The sequence below is a fragment of the Ctenopharyngodon idella genome, chromosome 21, assembly GCF_019924925.1.
Source record: "Ctenopharyngodon idella isolate HZGC_01 chromosome 21, HZGC01, whole genome shotgun sequence".
NCBI classification, from domain to species: domain Eukaryota; kingdom Metazoa; phylum Chordata; class Actinopteri; order Cypriniformes; family Xenocyprididae; genus Ctenopharyngodon; species Ctenopharyngodon idella.
Window position 1 is genome coordinate 7,257,119 of NC_067240.1, and position 19,090 is coordinate 7,276,208.

General features: G+C 34.7%; 1 protein-coding gene across 1 annotated transcript; it reads left to right on the forward strand.

The window, feature by feature from the left end:
* Window positions 1-373: 373 nt before the first annotated feature.
* Window positions 374-18,820, forward strand: LOC127503860 (alanine--glyoxylate aminotransferase 2, mitochondrial-like). The gene is made up of 14 exons (XM_051878031.1): window positions 374-583; window positions 949-1,037; window positions 1,153-1,343; window positions 1,560-1,683; window positions 3,006-3,100; window positions 3,246-3,339; window positions 6,227-6,320; window positions 6,908-7,008; window positions 10,132-10,224; window positions 10,672-10,804; window positions 12,620-12,708; window positions 13,485-13,634; window positions 17,056-17,154; window positions 18,224-18,820. Exons 1-14 carry the CDS (start codon window positions 484-486, stop codon window positions 18,323-18,325), a joined length of 1,554 nt encoding a protein of 517 aa, XP_051733991.1. The 5' UTR covers window positions 374-483; the 3' UTR covers window positions 18,326-18,820.
* Window positions 18,821-19,090: the final 270 nt, after the last annotated feature.

Consider the following 19,090-nt stretch of genomic DNA (forward strand, 5'->3'; position numbering starts at 1 on the left):
ATGCTAGGCTTAAAATAACCACTTTTTCCCCCTTACTTTAGCTTATATGAACTATTATTTTTATTGATTTTTTTATTTTATTGATTTATTTTTGCTAATTTGTCACAACGGGCTATTTGGATAAACTGTAAAAAAAAAAATAATAATAATAATAATTAAAAAAAAAAACCCTGTATATTCTGGACATTTACGTTCATTAATTTATAATTTCTTGGACACAACCTGATAAGACTGAACCAACTAGATTTGATATAATTTTAGCCGTATATTAAATGTAACATAACATAGTAAACGAACAGCCCTTCTCTGTGAAAGGACGGACGACACATCACTTCTCAGTAAAGGCCTCGAGACAGACTTTACCCCGACATATCATTGGTTGAGCTCGACCCTCCCCGGGCACATTTGGGGAAAGAATTCACCGCTTCCCAACACTTAATTTTTAGATTCGATGCAGAAAAATTGTTCTGAAAAACATCAGTAATGCATAAAGTTTGTTCTCGGCTGCAACGCCCGTCTCTGTTCGGGAAAACGGATTTGTGGAATTCAGTGGAGGTTTGTGTGAAATTCCACAAAGAAGGCGGTAAGAATGCAGTGTTTTTGTCTCCACATTTAAAGGCACCGGAACATTTGTGTGAAGTTTTGCATAATTATATTTGCGTATTTAGACTCCATAACAAATCTGTTGTCCAGATTCCTGAGCATCGAATCACGAACTCATAATGGTCCTGTCATAACAACAAAAGTACAAATAACTATGCGTTTGAACATTACCATGACAATACCATGGTATCTTTGATGAAGAATGACTGCCTTGTCACCTGTCATCACTATCTATCTATCTATCTATGCATTTTTTTTTTTTTTTTTTTGTATAGAGAGATAAATAGATAGATGGATACAACTGTCCCTATGCATTTCTAAGCACTAAAATGTACCTCTCTCCAGGTGTGCTATGCCAAAAATCAGCAGTGAAACACCCAGCACCTGTCCTGCCCCAGATTCCCCCATGTGACTATAAACCTGACCCATATCAGGTAAGAGGTTTATGTCTGGGGACATGTCATAATAATACACATGGGGAAATCAAATAATCAATTACACAGAGAAATCAATTTATTTTCAAGCAAGCATGAATGATTTCTCCTATAGGGCATGTCTAAAGACCATTTACTAGAGATTAGGAAACACAACTGCAACCCCATGACCATGAAGATAACATATTACAAGAAGCCAGTCTTCATAAACCAGGGTTACATGCAGTGGCTGTGGGATGTGGATGGAAGACGCTATCTGGACTTGTTTGCGGGGGTGGCCACTGTCAGTGTTGGACACTGTAACCCGTAAGGTTCAATTTGTTGCCAGACAACATTTTTATTTGTATATTTCCTGATTGTGCATTATAGTTATCTTGAAATTAAATGACTGCAATTAGATTAATGTCTGTGGACTTGTTTCAGAATATTATTGCCCTGAGCTTTTACATGGGCTTTGTTTTTGTTTATGAAATGGTATTATTTCTAAAATTGATCGAATCAGAACTTTGAATATGGTTGCAGGAAAGTGACACAGGCAGCCGAGAAACAGCTAAGGCGTCTATGGCACACAACACCCATCTATGTGTACCCACAAATGCAGGAGTATGCAGAGAAACTTGCCTCCCTTTTGCCAGACCCGCTGAAGGTATGTTTTCATTTCTGGAAGTTGAAGGTTGAGCGCATTGCATTGTGGTATATAGTATTATGTGCAGTGTATTCTCGTCTTGCAGGGGATTTTTTAAACTAGGGTCTGGGCTGTTTTGTCTAAGGAAAAGCATTAAAAATATATTATACTGTATATTAAATTAAATAACTAATAGATATAAAAAATAAAACAATACACAAAATTAAATTATTAATAAATAAATTAAAATAAAACAGTAATAAAGAAATTATAAATATACAGACATTTCATTGTGCTTTGTAATGTTGGAAATAATGAGATTAATTTTTTTTTTTCTATTGATGATATAAAGAAAGAGAAAATTTAAACAAATTAAATATTGTACAAATAATTTTATATATATTCCAACTTTTTTTTTTTTTTTTTTTTTTTGCAAGGTGAAAATAAGCTATTTTCTGTGAATGTGTGAGACTTATGATCAGTGTTGGGGGTAACGCATTACAAGTAACTTGAGTTACGTAATCAGATTACTTTTTCAAGTAACTAATAAAGTAATGCATTACTTTTTCAATTTACAACAAAATATCTGTTACTTTTTCACAGTTATTGACTGACAGCTCTCCTGTCCCCGTGTTGAGAGAAATAAAGTGCAGAGGCGTTTTGTGCATTGTGTAAACATTATTGTAGTTCTAGATTAAATATGAACATGAATTTACTCATCTCACTTGCACGAAAACATTCAGTATTCCTCAAAATGAATAAAAACAGTGAAATGCAATCTCAGAATTTTACGCAAACCTGTAATAATTAACTATATTAAATTACACAAATATAATACTTTATGTATTTAATCTTACTTTATTAACCAATGTCTTTACTGCTGACCTAACTTAACCATACTAGTAAGTAAAAATTAAAATTACTGGCAGCACAGCTGAAAGGTTTGTTTGAGCTGCGCCCTTTACTGTACATGCGTAAATATGCATTTCCTTCCGCTTTAGGCTTATTCATTACCACTTTTGGTGTGAAAGGGCCTTTACATCTGCCAAAAAATAGAACTTTTTAGTTGTTATTAAAAAACAAACAAGCAAGCTCAGCGCAGGTGAGAAAAAGAAACTTTTCATAAGAAGTAACTAACGCAATTAGTTACTTTTTTAGGGAGTAACGCAATATTGTAATGCATTACTTTTAAAAGTAACTGCTTATGATTCATTTTAGATCAAATAAATGCAGCCTTGGTGAGCATAAAAGACTTCTTTCAAAACATGGTAAAACTATGCATAGAGAAAATCTGAATACTGTACATATATCTTTTTTAATATTGTGATGGTCTTCTTTTCTAGGTTGTGTATTTTACCAACAGTGGCTCGGAGGCTAATGACCTTGCAGTGCTAATGGCCCGGCTTCACACAGGAAATTTTGACGTCATCACTCTCAGGTGATTGACCTTATTTGCCAATAATTCTTTCCAATAAATGAACAAATGGAAGACGGTAAATTCTTGGGAAACCTGTTGGTGACAGCTCAAGCAGCCCTGTACAGCCATAGATAATCACTGTCTCATTCGTGTTTGTGTGCGCAAGGGGTTCTTATCACGGTGGCAGTCCACAAGCGACGGGTCTGACATCCAACGCAGATTACAAATATCCCATCCCCTCTTCTCTGGGCTGCCATAATGTACGTCTCACACCCACACATCTCTCCTTCTGTCAGCTACCTGCTTTATAATGCAATATTCCTCGGTGTCAAGTCCACAAACCACATTATAAGAGGAAACATCATAAGAAGTTATGTTGGTGTTGTTGTTTAATGCAAAAGTAACATAATTACTGCCAGACCTATTGAGGTTAGATTAACTACCCAATACGCAAGATGATATCTATGGATACTTGTTTCTGCCACGCAATAAAAAACACAAAAGGTAATTGTGACTTTTTATCTGACAGTTCTTTTTTCTCGCACTTGCAAGTTTACATCTCACTATTCTGATTTTTTTCTCAGAGTTGTGAGATATAAACTCACAATTGCAAGTTACATGGTATGAATTACAAGATATAAAAACTCACAATTCTGACTTTTTTTTCTCCGAAATGGACTTCAGAACTCGCAATTGCGAATTTATCATATGTCTAACAATTCTGAGAAAAAAGTCAGAATTGCAAGATATAAACTTACAATTCTGAGATATAAAAAGTCAGAATTTATGTTTTTTTCTCAGAATTATGAGACATAAACTCGCAATTGCGAGTTATTAAGTCCAATTCTGAGAAAAAAAGTTATAAATTCTGACTTTTTTTATACAAACCCGATTCCAAAAAAGTTGGGACACTGTACAAATTGTGAATAAAAAAGGAATGCAATAATTTACAAATCTCATAAACTTATATTTTATTCACAATAGAATATAGATAACATATCAAATGTTGAAAGTGAGACATTTTGAAATGTCATGCCAAATATTGGCTCATTTTGGATTTCATGAGAGCTACACATTCCAAAAAAGTTGGGACAGGTAGCAATAAGAGGCCGGAAAAGTTAAATGTACATATAAGGAATAGCTGGAGGACCAATTTGCAACTTATTAGGTCAATTGGCAACATGATTTGGTATAAAAAGAGCCTCTCAGAGTGGCAGTGTCTCTCAGAAGTCAAGATGGGCAGAGAATCACCAATTCCCCCAATGCTGCGGCGAAAAATAGTGGAGCAATATCAGAAAGGAGTTTCTCAGAGAAAAATTGCAAAGAGTTTGAAGTTATCATCATCTACAGTGCATAATATCATCCAAAGATTCAGAGAATCTGGAACAATCTCTGTGCGTAAGGGTCAAGGCCGGAAAACCATACTGGATGCCTGTGATCTTTGGGCCCTTAGATGGCACTGCATCACATACAGGAATGCTACTGTAATGGAAATCACAACATGGGCTCAGGAATACTTCCAGAAAACATTGTCGGTGAACACAATCCACCGTGCCATTCGCCGTTGCCGGCTAAAACTCTATAGGTCAAAAAAAAGCCATATCTAAATATGATCCAGAAGCGCAGGCGTTTTCTCTGGGCCAAGGCTCATTTAAAATGGACTGTGGCAAAGTGGAAAACTGTTCTGTGGTCAGACGAATCAAAATTTGAAGTTCTTTTTGGAAAACTGGGACGCCATGTCATCCGGACTAAAGAGGACAAGGACAACCCAAGTTGTTATCAGCGCTCAGTTCAGAAGCCTGCATCTCTGATGGTATGGGGTTGCATGAGTGCGTGTGGCATGGGCAGCTTACACATCTGGAAAGGCACCATCAATGCTGAAAGGTATATCCAAGTTCTAGAACAACATATGCTCCCATCCAGACGCCGTCTCTTTCAGGGAAGACCTTGCATTTTCCAACATGACAATGCCAGACCACATACTGCATCAATTACAACATCATGGCTGCGTAGAAGAAGGATCCGGGTACTGAAATGGCCAGCATGCAGTCCAGATCTTTCACCCATAGAAAACATTTGGCGCATCATAAAGAGGAAGATGCGACAAAGAAGACCTAAGACAGTTGAGCAACTAGAAGCCTGTATTAGACAAGAATGGGACAACAGTCCTATTCCTAAACTTGAGCAACTTGTCTCCTCAGTCCCCAGACGTTTGCAGACTGTTATAAAAAGAAGAGGGGATGCCACACAGTGGTAAACATGGCCTTGTCCCAACTTTTTTGAGATGTGTTGATGCCATGAAATTTAAAATCAACTTATTTTTCCCTTAAAATGATACGTTTTCTCAGTTTAAACATTTGATATGTCATCTATGTTGTATTCTGAATAAAATATTGAAATTTGAAACTTCCACATCATTGCATTCCTTTTTTATTCACAATTTGTACAGTGTCCCAACTTTTTTGGAATCGGGTTTGTATCTCAGAATTGTAAGTTTACAACTGACTTTTTTCTCAGAATTGTTAAACATATGATAAATTCACAATTGCGAGTTCTGAAGTCCATTTCGGAGAAAAAAAAGTCAAATAAAAACTCACAATTACCTTTTTCAGTGGCGATAACAAGCTTCCATAAATATCTGACCCACACAAAATATTATATTTTACTTCAGCCTTTTAATTAATGATTTCGGTGCCATTGCAAAAAAAAAAAAAAAAAAAAATTGTATTCAGTATGTAAAAGAAAAAAAAAAAAAAATTCAAAATATCAAAAAATATTTATCTTTTCTTGAAGAAAAACTTGTGTAGAAAAGTCTGGTTTTCACAGAATATATTTAAGTTTATATATAAAGTTTTTCTTGAATTAAGGTTATTTTTCTTACTCCGTTGCAAATAGTTTTTTCTTGGTTTAAGCATAACATTTACTGAGGTTTATGACTTAAACAAGAAAAAAAATGCCAATAGGATAAGAAAAAGTCTGATTCTCAAGTAAATGGAAAACATACAAAAAATACTGAGAATATAGTGCATTTTCATATTTGAAAAGCATGTCTTAAAACTGTATGTGTTTGAGTTGTGGGATCTGTCTTGCAAAACTTTGATACATTTTGTGAGACTTTTATTCCTATGTGGGTTGTGTTCATTTTAGACCATGTGTCCAGATGTGTTCAGGGGCCTCTGGGGAGGAAGCCACTGTCGAGACTCTCCAGTTCAAACCATCCGAGAATGCAGCTGCTCCCCAGGTACAAACACACACAATAGCATAATGAGGGCATATCATTCTGTTTTTATATAAAGCTAATACTCTATTATAAACTCTTCAGCCTAACCGTAACCCAAACTCTTTGAATTTTTATATAACCAGTGTGTATGAATGGTGCCTATAAACTTGCCTTGCATACCTGTTCCAAAACCTGAAGAAAAAATCTTCAAAATGTTACATATAATCAGTAATTCCCTCTTAAATAGCTAAGAAAGATGTGTTTCAAGGCAGCACAAGGTATGTTTGTCTCATCAGGTCAAACATTAAAAGCAGTCATTCAGGAAATTTCCCAACCAGCAGCTGTTAAAAAACCCCACATGAGCAGAGCTTGTTAACTCTTTTCTATAATTAGTGTTGCTTGATAAGGCCAGCGTCACTAAGAACATTCTTAAAACCACTCAGAACAACTTAGCAACACCCTGGCAACAACCCACAAAGCCCTAGCACTGTGGCATCAAGTTTTGCACAAGCACCACTCACATTTTCATTAAATATACTTCTTATTCAATTGTTAGCACAAATTTCATGTATCATAGATTGTGAATCTCTGTTTCTGTCTGTTCTCAGGTCACTGTCAGGCCAATGATATGTATATCAGTCAGCTCAAAGAGATGTTCGCTACAACCGTTCCCAATCGGATTGCTGCCTTCTTTGCGGAACCCATGCAGGTTTTATTACACCATACCTTACACTGTATTGTATAAATATATAATTATATAAACATAAATGCTATGAAAATATAAACTGAGTGTCCTAAAAGATCAGGACTGAATCTGCTGTAGTTTAATATTCTTCAACAAACACAGTCCTTGTCCAGTTGCAAGTGTTGTGTAATTTGCTTCGTTCACCATGATAACAGGGGCGTTTTGGTCGTCACAGAAACAAAATCAGACAAAGACCACATCCATTACCCAGCACTTTGCTGGTGGATGTTATAAGTTAGTAAGCACAACATCAGTGAAAATAACTTGCATTTTCATAGCAGGATGTCAGTATTTTGCAATATGGTAAATTGCAGCATACACTGTAAAAAAATAAATCGTAAAAAAAATGGTCAATGACTGTCAGCTACGGCTGCCAAACCTTAAAATTAAAGTAAAATATTCTAATTTAAATAAAGTGTAAAAAACTTTAACAGAAATTTTCATTAAAATTTTTCTACAGAAAACAGTTGTTTTACACGTATATTACTAATAAAACACATTCACTGTAAAATGTGAATCTCTTATATTTATGATTATGATAAAATGAATGAATGAATGAATGAATATAACTATATGTTACTGCATCTAAAATAAAGCAACATACAGCATAACACCAATGTTTTCTGGCTCATCCTGGACTGAAGCACAGGCTCTTCTCTTCAGCACAATGGTGACCCACAAAACAGATGATACAGAAACCCTTTAAATCCCAACAGAACATGAAACACTAACAGATCTCTCAAGATCTCAGCATCTTCACTTATTACAATTCAGACTTAATTTCATATTAAAGTTCTTATTGAGAATTAACAGAGGTTTAGATGTTGATGTTTTATTGAATAAAATAATAAAGATTGAAGTCACCATTCTGGTGGTCAGTGCTTGCTTTAGTTGGGCTCTTGACCCTTAACTCTTTGACATTAGTGTTTCTGATACACATTTGTTATAACAAAAAAACAAAAGCAAGAAAAACTCAGATCAGATGATGCTGATCACTTTTTAAATGATGGTATAGTTATCATAAAGGGGTCTGATTCAATGATAGCAGAGTCTGGTCTCTGACTGGATTGTTTAATGACAGTTGTAATTTCACATGCCAATTGTACTGCAGTGCTGTGATACTATAAACAGTTTTGTTAAATCATTATGCAGAAAATCAATTGTGTCCAGGTTATGCAGACTCACACAGACATCAAGAATCAGCGTATGAATCTCAACAAGGGTGAGAAAAAAAAAAAATCAGATCTACTCACAACGTCACAAAAAAGCTTTGTTGATTGTCACCATTGTTGAGATTCATATGTTGATTATTGATGTCTCTGTGCGCCCAAAAGAAAAAAAAAAAAACATGGCTGAAAACACTTTCTGCATAATGACTTAAAAAAACAGAGTATCAAGTTACAGTAAATCATATGAAATTAACCGTTAATGTACTCAGAAATTTGAGACTATGCGATATCAGTGAATCAATCGATTTCATGAAAACTATATCATCAATAAGCAGCCAAAATCACCTGATCAGCATTTCTCCTGCACTTTTTGCGATAACAAATGTACATTAGAAGCACACAGTTAAAGCAGTCAAAGAAAAACTAACATGAAGAAAGTCAAGAGTCAAGAGCTCAACTAAAGCAAACGCTCACCTCCATAATGGTGACATCAAACTTTTTTTTTTTTCAATAAAACATCAACATCTAAATCTTTGTTAATTCTCAATAAGAACCTTTGTATAAAAGAAATAAAGTCTAGACTGTAATAAGTGAAGATGCTGAGATCTTGAGAGATCTGTTAGTGTTTAATGTTCTGTTCAGTCATTTGAATCAAATCAGGAAATACCTGTAAAATAAAAGATTTTTTTAACATTTAAAGAAAATTTTTGTTAAAGTTTTTTGCACTTTATTTAAATTAGAATATTTTACTTTAATTTTATGGTTTTTGTTTGGCAGCCGTAGCTGTACAAGCTATACAATTATATAAAATGATTCTGATCAGTAATTGCTTTCATTTTCATTTAAGTATAATTAAATAAAAAGGCCAGTAGCATCCATGGAAGTTAAATGTGCATTTCTATATTAATTGCATATATTTTTCCAGTACTGACTAAAATCAACAAATAAGTCAATTACGTGATGGGTCATTTTTTTGTCCAAAGGCCTTAATAAAAAACAAAGATATGTCCAAAGTATGTAAAGTAGTACAACTAGATCTCTTTTATTGAATCCATTTTAATTATATTTTGCTACATATAAAGGTATTTTAAAGATTCTGAAGTGTCAAAAGGTCATTCGGTTTAACCGTCCAAAGGCCAATACAGCCATTTCATTTCTGATTAAAATATCTTAAAATGTAATACATAGTGCAAAATGGTATTAAAATTATGTGTAGAAGTCGTTGCTTTGTTATGAGAAAGAATGTCCAGAAAAATGAATTTCATTGACGTCATTCGGAGTAACCAATATAAAGGGACCATTTTGGATCAAGTCATGCGGTCACTATCATGTGACAGGATGTGCCATCATTCAGACACCTGCAAAGGACCACATGGTCATGAAGCAAAGTAACTAACTCTCTTTTAACTATTTGAAAAATTCATGTTTTCACTTGCTGATACGGATGTCATCAGGTCATTCGGTACAACCACTATAAAACATGGAAAATGTAATATTTTAAAAATTTGCACTAAATATAAAATGTTTAATTGTCCTTTTCTTAGCTAGCTAACTAGCTAGCTACCTAGATATCAGCCCATTAACATTGTTTGAAAATATCGTAATTCGGTATAACCAAAAGTGTCATTCGGTAAAACTGAAATTTTTTGGTGACAAATTTTGTCCATCTTGTAAAAAATGACAAAAGCAGTGTTAATTGATTATAAAAATCTCATTGTTAACACTTAATAAAACTTCAAAATTAATTATGTCTCCATTATGTTTTTTTACACTTTTAAAAACCTTATTCGTCAATGACCCAAATACGTGATATGTTAGTGTACTGTTGTAAAAACAAAATGCCACTAACAAACTCATTGCCCTCAAATATTAACATGTGACAAGTTATATCATGATTATGATTTTTATCTTTCTGCAGGGTGTCGGTGGGGCTGTTCAGTTTCCGAAAAACTACCTGAAAGACAGCTACCAGCTTGTTCGGGAGAAAGGAGGAATCTGTATAGCAGATGAGGTCTGAAGAATTTGCTAGTAAATCCCATTCTGTACATCAGTGAAGCCAAACACGCATGGTTGGTGCTTCAGATAGTTGAGACGGCCCAGAATTATCACCCTCATTTCCCATATTTTTCAAAAACAAATCCTAGACTGCATCCGAAATCGCATACTTTCCTACTATATAGTAGGTTAAAAAAGAGTATGTGACAAAAGAAGTATGTCCGAATTCACAGTACTCAGAAACAAGATTACTTACTACTACTGGCAAGATTCTGAAGTGTGTATATGATGGACACTTTACTATCCCATGAGACCATGGGAGAGGATTTGTGAATAGCAGTAAAGCGACGCTGCCCCCTACAATAATCTAACATACTCCAATAATCTTTGTACTTACAACTTTGAAAAACCTTTTTTATAGTGTGAAAAAAAGTTATTTCTTGGTATTTTTTGGTTCTTTTAGGTCCAGACTGGCTTTGGCCGCACAGGGAGCCACTTTTGGGGTTTCCAAGGACATAATGTCATTCCAGACATGGTTACCATGGCAAAGGGCATTGCGAACGGCTTCCCGATGGGGGCTGTAGTCACCACATCAGGTGAGGCTAGTGCCTACTTTTGTTAAATCAGTCAAATTTTGATTAACTTATTGTGTGATTTGCTAATTCAAGCTGTCAATGGCTTTGTAAAATGTGTTCTATTTTAGCAAGTTTGCGTTCATAGACTAATTAACTACATTTAGACATGGAGGTGTTTTAAATGAGGTACACACACTGAGTCTTATTCTTCAAATTTAATGAGGGACTATGCTGGAAGAGAAAGGTGAAAGAGGAAGCAGCACTATGAACCCACTGGTGAGCTTGAATCCAAGTTCCAGCATGGAAGGAAATTAAGATATTCTTGGAACAAAATGAGCCACAAATTTTAAATTATATCTCATGTTGCATTAATAGGCTTACCGTTGCGTTCACCTCAATGCTTTGTGACTTTAAAAAGCTCTGGTTGAGCATTTCATATTGAAAAGCTCTGGGGTTAGATGCAGCTGGATATTCTTTTTTTTTTAAAGAAAGTTTGACACAATGATTTTACACACTAGATCTTAATGTTTGAGTATGTCCTCATACACATCAAACATCTGTCAAACCCTGTTAATGTTACATTTAGTACCTTCATGGCTAAACAAAAGAAAACTAAAACAAAGCTTTTTAATAGTTAAAGCGAACACGATTAAAAATGTTAATTAAAATAAAGCTGAAATAAAATAAAATATATTGCATTTACACAACAACAATGCACTAAAAATGTAAAAGTTTTTCCTTTGCATTTACAGACAACACCATTGTCAAAATGGTCCTCGTTCACAAGGATCCGCAAAAAACTCCTAAAAATGCTGCATTATTCATGCCAGGCCAGTAGTTGGCGATGTCACTTTGTGAAGCACTACACGCCTATAGACTGAACACATAATACGCATGCACATGTCATCACCACTTTCACAAATTTGCCTTTTTGTAGTTTACACAGAGATGATAACGGTATCATCAAAAAATGCACTTTGAAATCTGTTTTCAAAATTTGCGTTTTCAGGCCCCCAAAACATGTCGTGTAAATGAATGGCCGAAACAGAGTTTTCCATTTTTAGTTGAAAATGGTGTTGTGTAAATGGCCCCTTAGTTGTTAACTGAAATGTCATAGATTCAAACCCTGCAAAGGATTATCCTTGCAATGTCATCATTTTGCCATTGCAAAGCACCTAACAGTCCACAAATGCAAATACTGTCGTCATTTACTCACCGTCATGTCATTCCTACGGAGCCCCGCACATGACATGCAAGAAAAAAAAAAAATGTAATCGTGCGCACGATTTACTAATTCGTTTCCTCAATTTACCAAATCATGCGCGCGATTTACTGTTTCGTTCCCTTGATTTATAAATTATGCGCATGATTTGTATAAATAGTACGTTTTAGTAAATTGACGGAACGAAATAGTATAGTAATAGTAATAGGGAATGTCTTGTTCCTAATGTCCTGTTCAAAATGTGTTGTTCCTAAAATGTTCCTAATGTGGTACCACAGGGCCACATTCACCTCATTCACACGTGGATCAAATGAGTTCAAATTCCCCATTAGTCCCACATACTTGAACTCTGAAAGCATGCTGGAGTGCCACTGTTCCCTTTCCTATTTTTTCCATTCATTCTAATTGGTCCTCTGTTCGCTCTTCATCCTGTGAAAAGCTGAGAGAGAGAATGAAAGAGTGTTAGGTCACATACAGCCTGAGAAGCTTATGAGCGTATCTAATGCATAAATCTCTGCCAACAAAATAAATAAACCACAACTAAAAGCATCTTCTTGTGTGTTGCACATTGATTGTTTTCGGCACTGATATCAAGTGATTTGTGTATTTTGCAGAGATTGCCAGGTCATTTGCGAAGGGAGTTCATTTCAACACATTCGGAGGAAACCCATTAGCCTGTGCAGTCGCTTCATCAGTGCTAGATGTAAGTGCAGACCATTTTACTTTTCAGTGTACAGTTATATCCTGGTATCAGCAATAGCGAATAGCAAAGAAAAGTCTTTTGGAAATGCACGTACCGGCCATCAGGTTACCACTGGATTTACAGAAATCATTTAACTTTGAAGGAGACAAAGTATCTATGTGATATATATCTATGTGATAAATGAGTTGGGTCAAAGTAATTAAAAAGTAGTCAGAATACATTACCTAAAATGTGTAATCTAATAGATTACGTTACTACCTACAATTTTTGTCATGTAATTTGTAATCAGTAACAGACTACAATTTATAAGTAATCTACCCAGCACTGATGATAAACTACAATAATATACAGTACATAATAAAATATCTGGGATCAGCAATAGTGAATACATAAAATGTCATTCTGAGTGAAATAATAAATAAACTAGAACAAAAATCTAAATAATAGCATACAATATAATAGTATAAAATCTAATTAAAAAAGATCAATGTTCACAAAATAAAATATAAAATATCTGGTATCAGCAATAGTAAACACTATTGAAGTGAGCATTGTAAGATAATAAATGATAAACAAGTATAAAGATAGTATAAAATTAAAATAAAAAGATAAATGGTTCATAAATAGTGGCATCAGCAATAGTGAATACATAAATTGCTGTGAATGTTTGTATGGATGGATGGATTGATTGATTTAACTGCAGTTTTATTTAAATTATCATATGATTCATACTAGCTAATGAATACTTGAAACTAAATGCTGTATGTTGCTCTCAGACAATAAAAGAAGACAAGATGCAGGAGAATAGTGCTAACGTGGGGACATACCTACTGACCGAACTGGCCAAACTCAGAGACAAGTATGAGATCATCGGTGACGTGAGGGGAAAAGGTCTTCAAATCGGGGTGGAGATGGTCAAAGACAAGGTGAATGATTGAAAGTTGTATGCATTTAATGTCATTTAATCTGTCTGCTTCACAGTATATGATCAATAGTTATCAGAGTTTGATTCATCTTCAAAACACAAATCAAGACATCGTTAAAATAGTCCATGTGACTACAGTGGTTCAACCTTAATGTTACGAAGCAACAAGAATACTTTTTGTGCGCAAAAAAACAAAAATAATGACTTTATTCAACAATTTCTTCTCTTCCCTGTCATTCTCCTATGCTGTTCACGTAGTGAACACAGTGCAGCGCTTCCAGGTCCTACGTCAGAATGCCAGCGCAGTATTGGCCGGCCAATACTGAGCCAGCGTTCTGACATAGAACACAAAAAGTGTTCTCGTCGCTTCTTAAAGGTTGAACCATTGTAGTCACATGGACTATTTTAACGATGTCTTTACTACCTTTCTGGGCCTTGAAAGTGGTAATAACGTTGCTGCCTATGTGTGGTTCAGATATCTCTCAGATTTCATCAAAAATATCTTAATTTGTGTTCCGAAGACGAATGAAGGTCTTACCCACGTAGAAGGCGATGTTCTCAGGACCTTGCGCAACATTCCCAAAAAGTTCTCTAAAGGTGACAAAAATTCCAAACCTTTACAGAACATTCGGAACGTTCCTAAAACGTCCTATTTTGGTAATGAAAGTGCTGCAGTTCAAGGTTCCTTATATGACTTTAGGGGGATGTTTTATTTTGGTTATTTTATGGTAAAAAAAAGAACGTTACAAAGAGGACATTTGGGACATTAAATGACCAACAGAGAACCATGTGGGAATGTTGTTCATGTCCCAAATATCCTCTTTGTATGAACCTCAACAATGGTGACAATAAACAAAATCTTTTTTGTGACTTTAGTAGCTTGTTTTGTGATGCTCAGAACTGATCTGTTTATCTGAAAATTTTGTCACCATTGTTGAGGTTCATATGCAGAATCTTGATGTCTGTGTGAGTCTACATGATCCTGTCTGAATAATTTCTGCACAATGATAAAAACTTTAAAAATATCAAAGCAGGACAGGATTTTATGTATTATCATAGGGTTACAACAACATGAAAGGATACGATATTCAGAGATCAGTGAATAAAGCCAAATCCATTTGATTAGAGTTTTTTTTCCTCATATTTTTTTTTTATAACAAATGTGCTTTAGAAATACACAATTACAACAATTGGAGAAAACGTCAAGGGTCAGGAGCCCAACTAAAGCAAGCGCTTACCTCCGTAACGGTGACATTTATAAATTTTGATAAAACATCAACACCTCATTAAGAAGTTTTGTATGAAAGAAATAAAGTCAGAGTGGTTTGTAATTAGTGAAGATGCTGAGATCTAGAGAGATCTGTTAGTGTTTAATGTTCTGTTTCTGTTATTTGAGTTTTGTGAGGTTACCATTGTGCTGGAGTGTAGAGCCTGTGCTTCAGTCAGTGATGATCCAGAAACGCTGATATTCTGCTGCGTGTTGCTTTATTTAAAGACAATAACTGTGTAGTTGCTGATGCAATGATACAGCAGTTACATTAGCTCATGCATGTGTTGTTATCAGCTAATGACTTACTGCAAGAGATTTGCATTTTAAAGAGAAGGTTTCATAATTACTGTAATAATAATCCAGGAAAAACCTGTAAAGAGCTTTTTTTTTTTTTTTTTTTTTTAACAGCCACTTTTGTTAGTCAATTTAGTTCTGATTTTCAATTAAATTTTTTTGACAAGGGCAGCAGGGATTATTTCCAAATAAAATATGGTTCCCTAAACGTTCAGAGAACGTCCTGAATGTTCGCCATATAGCGTCCCCCCAAACCTTAAAAAAACTCCACATCATGACTGTCTTTGAACGTACTGGGAACGTTACTAAGCAAGGTCTTTAACACCAGTGGGGACGTTCTGAGAATGTTCTGGGAACGTAAAATTTCTAGTGGGTTACAGGTTTGGAACGACATGAGGGTGAGTACTTAATGAGAGAAAATTCATTTTTGGGTGAGCTAACCCTTTAAAAAGCATTGACTGAAGTGAGCTATACATTTATTTGCTATAGAAAGTAGCCTATATTTCTGCCCAATGTTGGCAAGTATCCGTAAAGTACAACCTCTCCAGCTTTTAAAAGCAACATATTTGTCAGATGAAGGATCTTGTATCTCTGAGTAACAACATTTCGTTCCACCTGAACTAATGCCTTGAATACACAAAGACATCTGGCAGTGCACGTGTCCCACTGAGCAAAGCTTTAATGATGGAAAATGCCTCTCATCTGATGCTGTAACCTCATTTTTACCTTTCTGGTACGAGTGCATTAAGCACAAACTACTGCAGCTTTTCTTCTCAAGAGTATAGAATAGAATTCACAAAGAAACAAATGGCGATGCAATAGTCTCAGCATAAAATAAAGTATTTTAACATGGGGGAAAAAACAACACACTTCAGCTTTAAATATCTTAAACCCCTTGTTTTGTGAATAATAATCCCAATGACACTTCAGGCTTTTGCTCGCTTCAGAAATCAGTGTGAAAATCCTCAAGCTTTGTGATTGTGCATCCACTTCATTAAACTTTATTTGCAGAGCAATCATGGTTTCTTGACCTTGAGGAATGAGAAGAGTTGAATGTAGGAGTTACTTGAGCTCCAGATGGAATAGTTAATGATTCAGAGTGTTTGTTGTGAGTGTTTGTAATTTTCCTCACAGGGAATGAGCTACAAAACTTGTTAGCCATTAACTAGAGCAGATAGCAATGAGACAGCATGTTTGAACATTCCCAGAAGTACACTCTGCTCTCTGCCGGAGTTAAAAACACCCAGTGTACCTCACTTACCTATGGTTATTATACTGGAAACTGTTTGAGGATGTGTCTAGAAAGATAATACAGGCACACAAAGTACACTTTCCATTAGAGTGGAAATTCAGAGTGGAAGTAGTAATTATATAAAGAACATTATTTACTCACTTTCATGTTTTTCAAAACTTATGACTTAATTTCTGATATTTTGCTGCATGTCAAAGCTGCTGTTTTCCATTTAATGACAGTGTATGGTGGCTTTTACTGCAAAGCTCCAAAAAGCACCATAATTTTGGTCCATATGACTACAGTACAGTGCAAGTCATCTGAAGCCATATATATATATATATATATATATATATAATATATGGCAGTAAAAATCACCTTTATCTACTTTAATTACATGGAGAATTTCATTTTTCCAAACATTTAAGTGTCAACAAAAAGTCATACAAGTTGGTAATGACATGATGGTGAGTAAATGACCGAAGTTTCATTTTTGGGAAAACTATTCCATCACATTTTCACATTTTGTAACTCAAAAGCAAGTCAAAAAGTGTGTTTAATCAAACAGCATGCCTGAAATCGCTCTCTTAAAACCCACTTTGACATCTCTCTGAAACCCATGTCTAGGCCACCAGAGACCCGCTCCCTCGAGAGGCCATGGCTGAGATCTTCGAGGAGACTAAAGACATGGGAGTGCTGATCGGAAAAGGGGGACTGTACGGACAGGTAGGCGGGGTTGACGAGGTCTATACGTAAAGTGATTCTTGCAAAGGTGGAACATGAATGCACAGGGTGTGTAGGGATGTTGTGCAATAGAAAAGGTATTCCAGGGATTCACTTTGGTCCTGTAGTGGCATGGTCGCTCAATGCCTCAGGAATCCTGCTTGTCTGAACTTATAGAAATAGTCACAGTAAGCGTTGAATGTACACTTAAAAGAACAGTTCAACCCAAAAGCTCTAAAATGTAAAGATTTTTTTTATGAATTTTTGTTAACATTTATTTTTTTAAACTGCATGTGTTAAAAAACTAATATATTATATATATATATATATATATTGTATCATTAATAAAATAAAGATTAAATGTATAAAAAATATGTATAATAGATTTGTATTATATTTTTATGTAAATTACTATATTTAATACAAAATACTGCAGTAAAAACTCTAAAATTGTGAAATTTTATTTACAATTAAAATAACTGTTTTCTGTTTTTATATATTTTAAAATGTATTTATTTTTGTGATAGCAAAGCTGAATTTTCAGCATCATTGTTCCAGTCTTCAGTGTCACATGATCCTTCAGAAATCATTTTAACATGCTGATTTGCTGCTCAAGAAATATTTCTTATAATTATCAATGTTGGAAACAGTTCATATTTTGGTTGAAACCATGATACATTTTTTACAGGATACTTTGAGGAGTAGAAAGTTCAAAACAGCATTTATTTGAAATCTTTTGTAACATTATAAATGTCTTTTCTGGTCACTTTTGATAAATGTAACGTGTTCTTGCTAAATAAAAATAATAATTTCTTTAAAAAAAAAAATAATAATAATAAAAATACTGAACCCAAACTTTTGAATGGTAGTGTGTATATAAAATTAAAGATTTCTGAATTTTTACTAGATGCTTGTTTGGGTCAATTTGGGAAAATTAAGCACTTTTGTGACTAAATCTGACAACACAGAATGCTTTAATTTATATATTCAAAGCTCACGTTCAAATATTTCAATCTTAGTCTTGCGCATGATACTTTTTCTCAAATATCCCACTCCACCTGTTCTTTTCCAGACTTTCAGAATCAAGCCTCCTATGTGCATTACTAAAGACGACGCAGACTTCTTCCTCGCTGTATTCAACCAGGCAGTGCTCAACTATATGGAGAGAAGATAAGACACGCAGAACATGATGAAGACACATTGGCTCATATTTTATCTGGAGAATTATACATTACATAACAGGTTTGGGCAGTTGAATCTAAAGACCAAAGGCAACTAACACATTTTTCACACTCACAATGTATGAGAGCGATATGTCAAGAACAGTTCTTATCAGACCCCCTCTCGCTTTAGTAATTGATTTGAATAGACTACTTCAGACACCTTCACAAAGTATTTATAAGCACTTGGCCTGAATCAGATCTTTCAGGAAGTTTCAAAAACTGGGACCAGGTCTTACTGTCAAATCTTTTAGGAGACTGGCTTATCAAACATCTTAATTAAATGTAGAAAAACGTGAATAATTCTAGTCATCTTACCTTAATGTAATATAGTATATAAGTAATTTAACAGAATTAGTTGGTACATTGACATGATTTCATTATATATTTGACACTATTGTCATCTCAACATTATCTTCTAACAATAAACCATGATATACTTGGTATAACAGGTTTGTGTTGTTTTACAGGTACAGATACATCTTGCCAAATTTTCAAATGATTTTATACTGTCAAAATAGAACTTGACAGATTTCCTTATGCAACAAACAAACTCACTCATAATTTGGTACAAACTACCTTTTCAATCAGGTCATTGTTTTCAGGGCTGGAAAAAAGTGAACGAAAGTATTGAACGAAATGATTTCTTGCAATGCTAAATAAAGACTAACGCACATTTGTAGACAAACAACATTTAAAGATTTCTACAAATGTCCTTA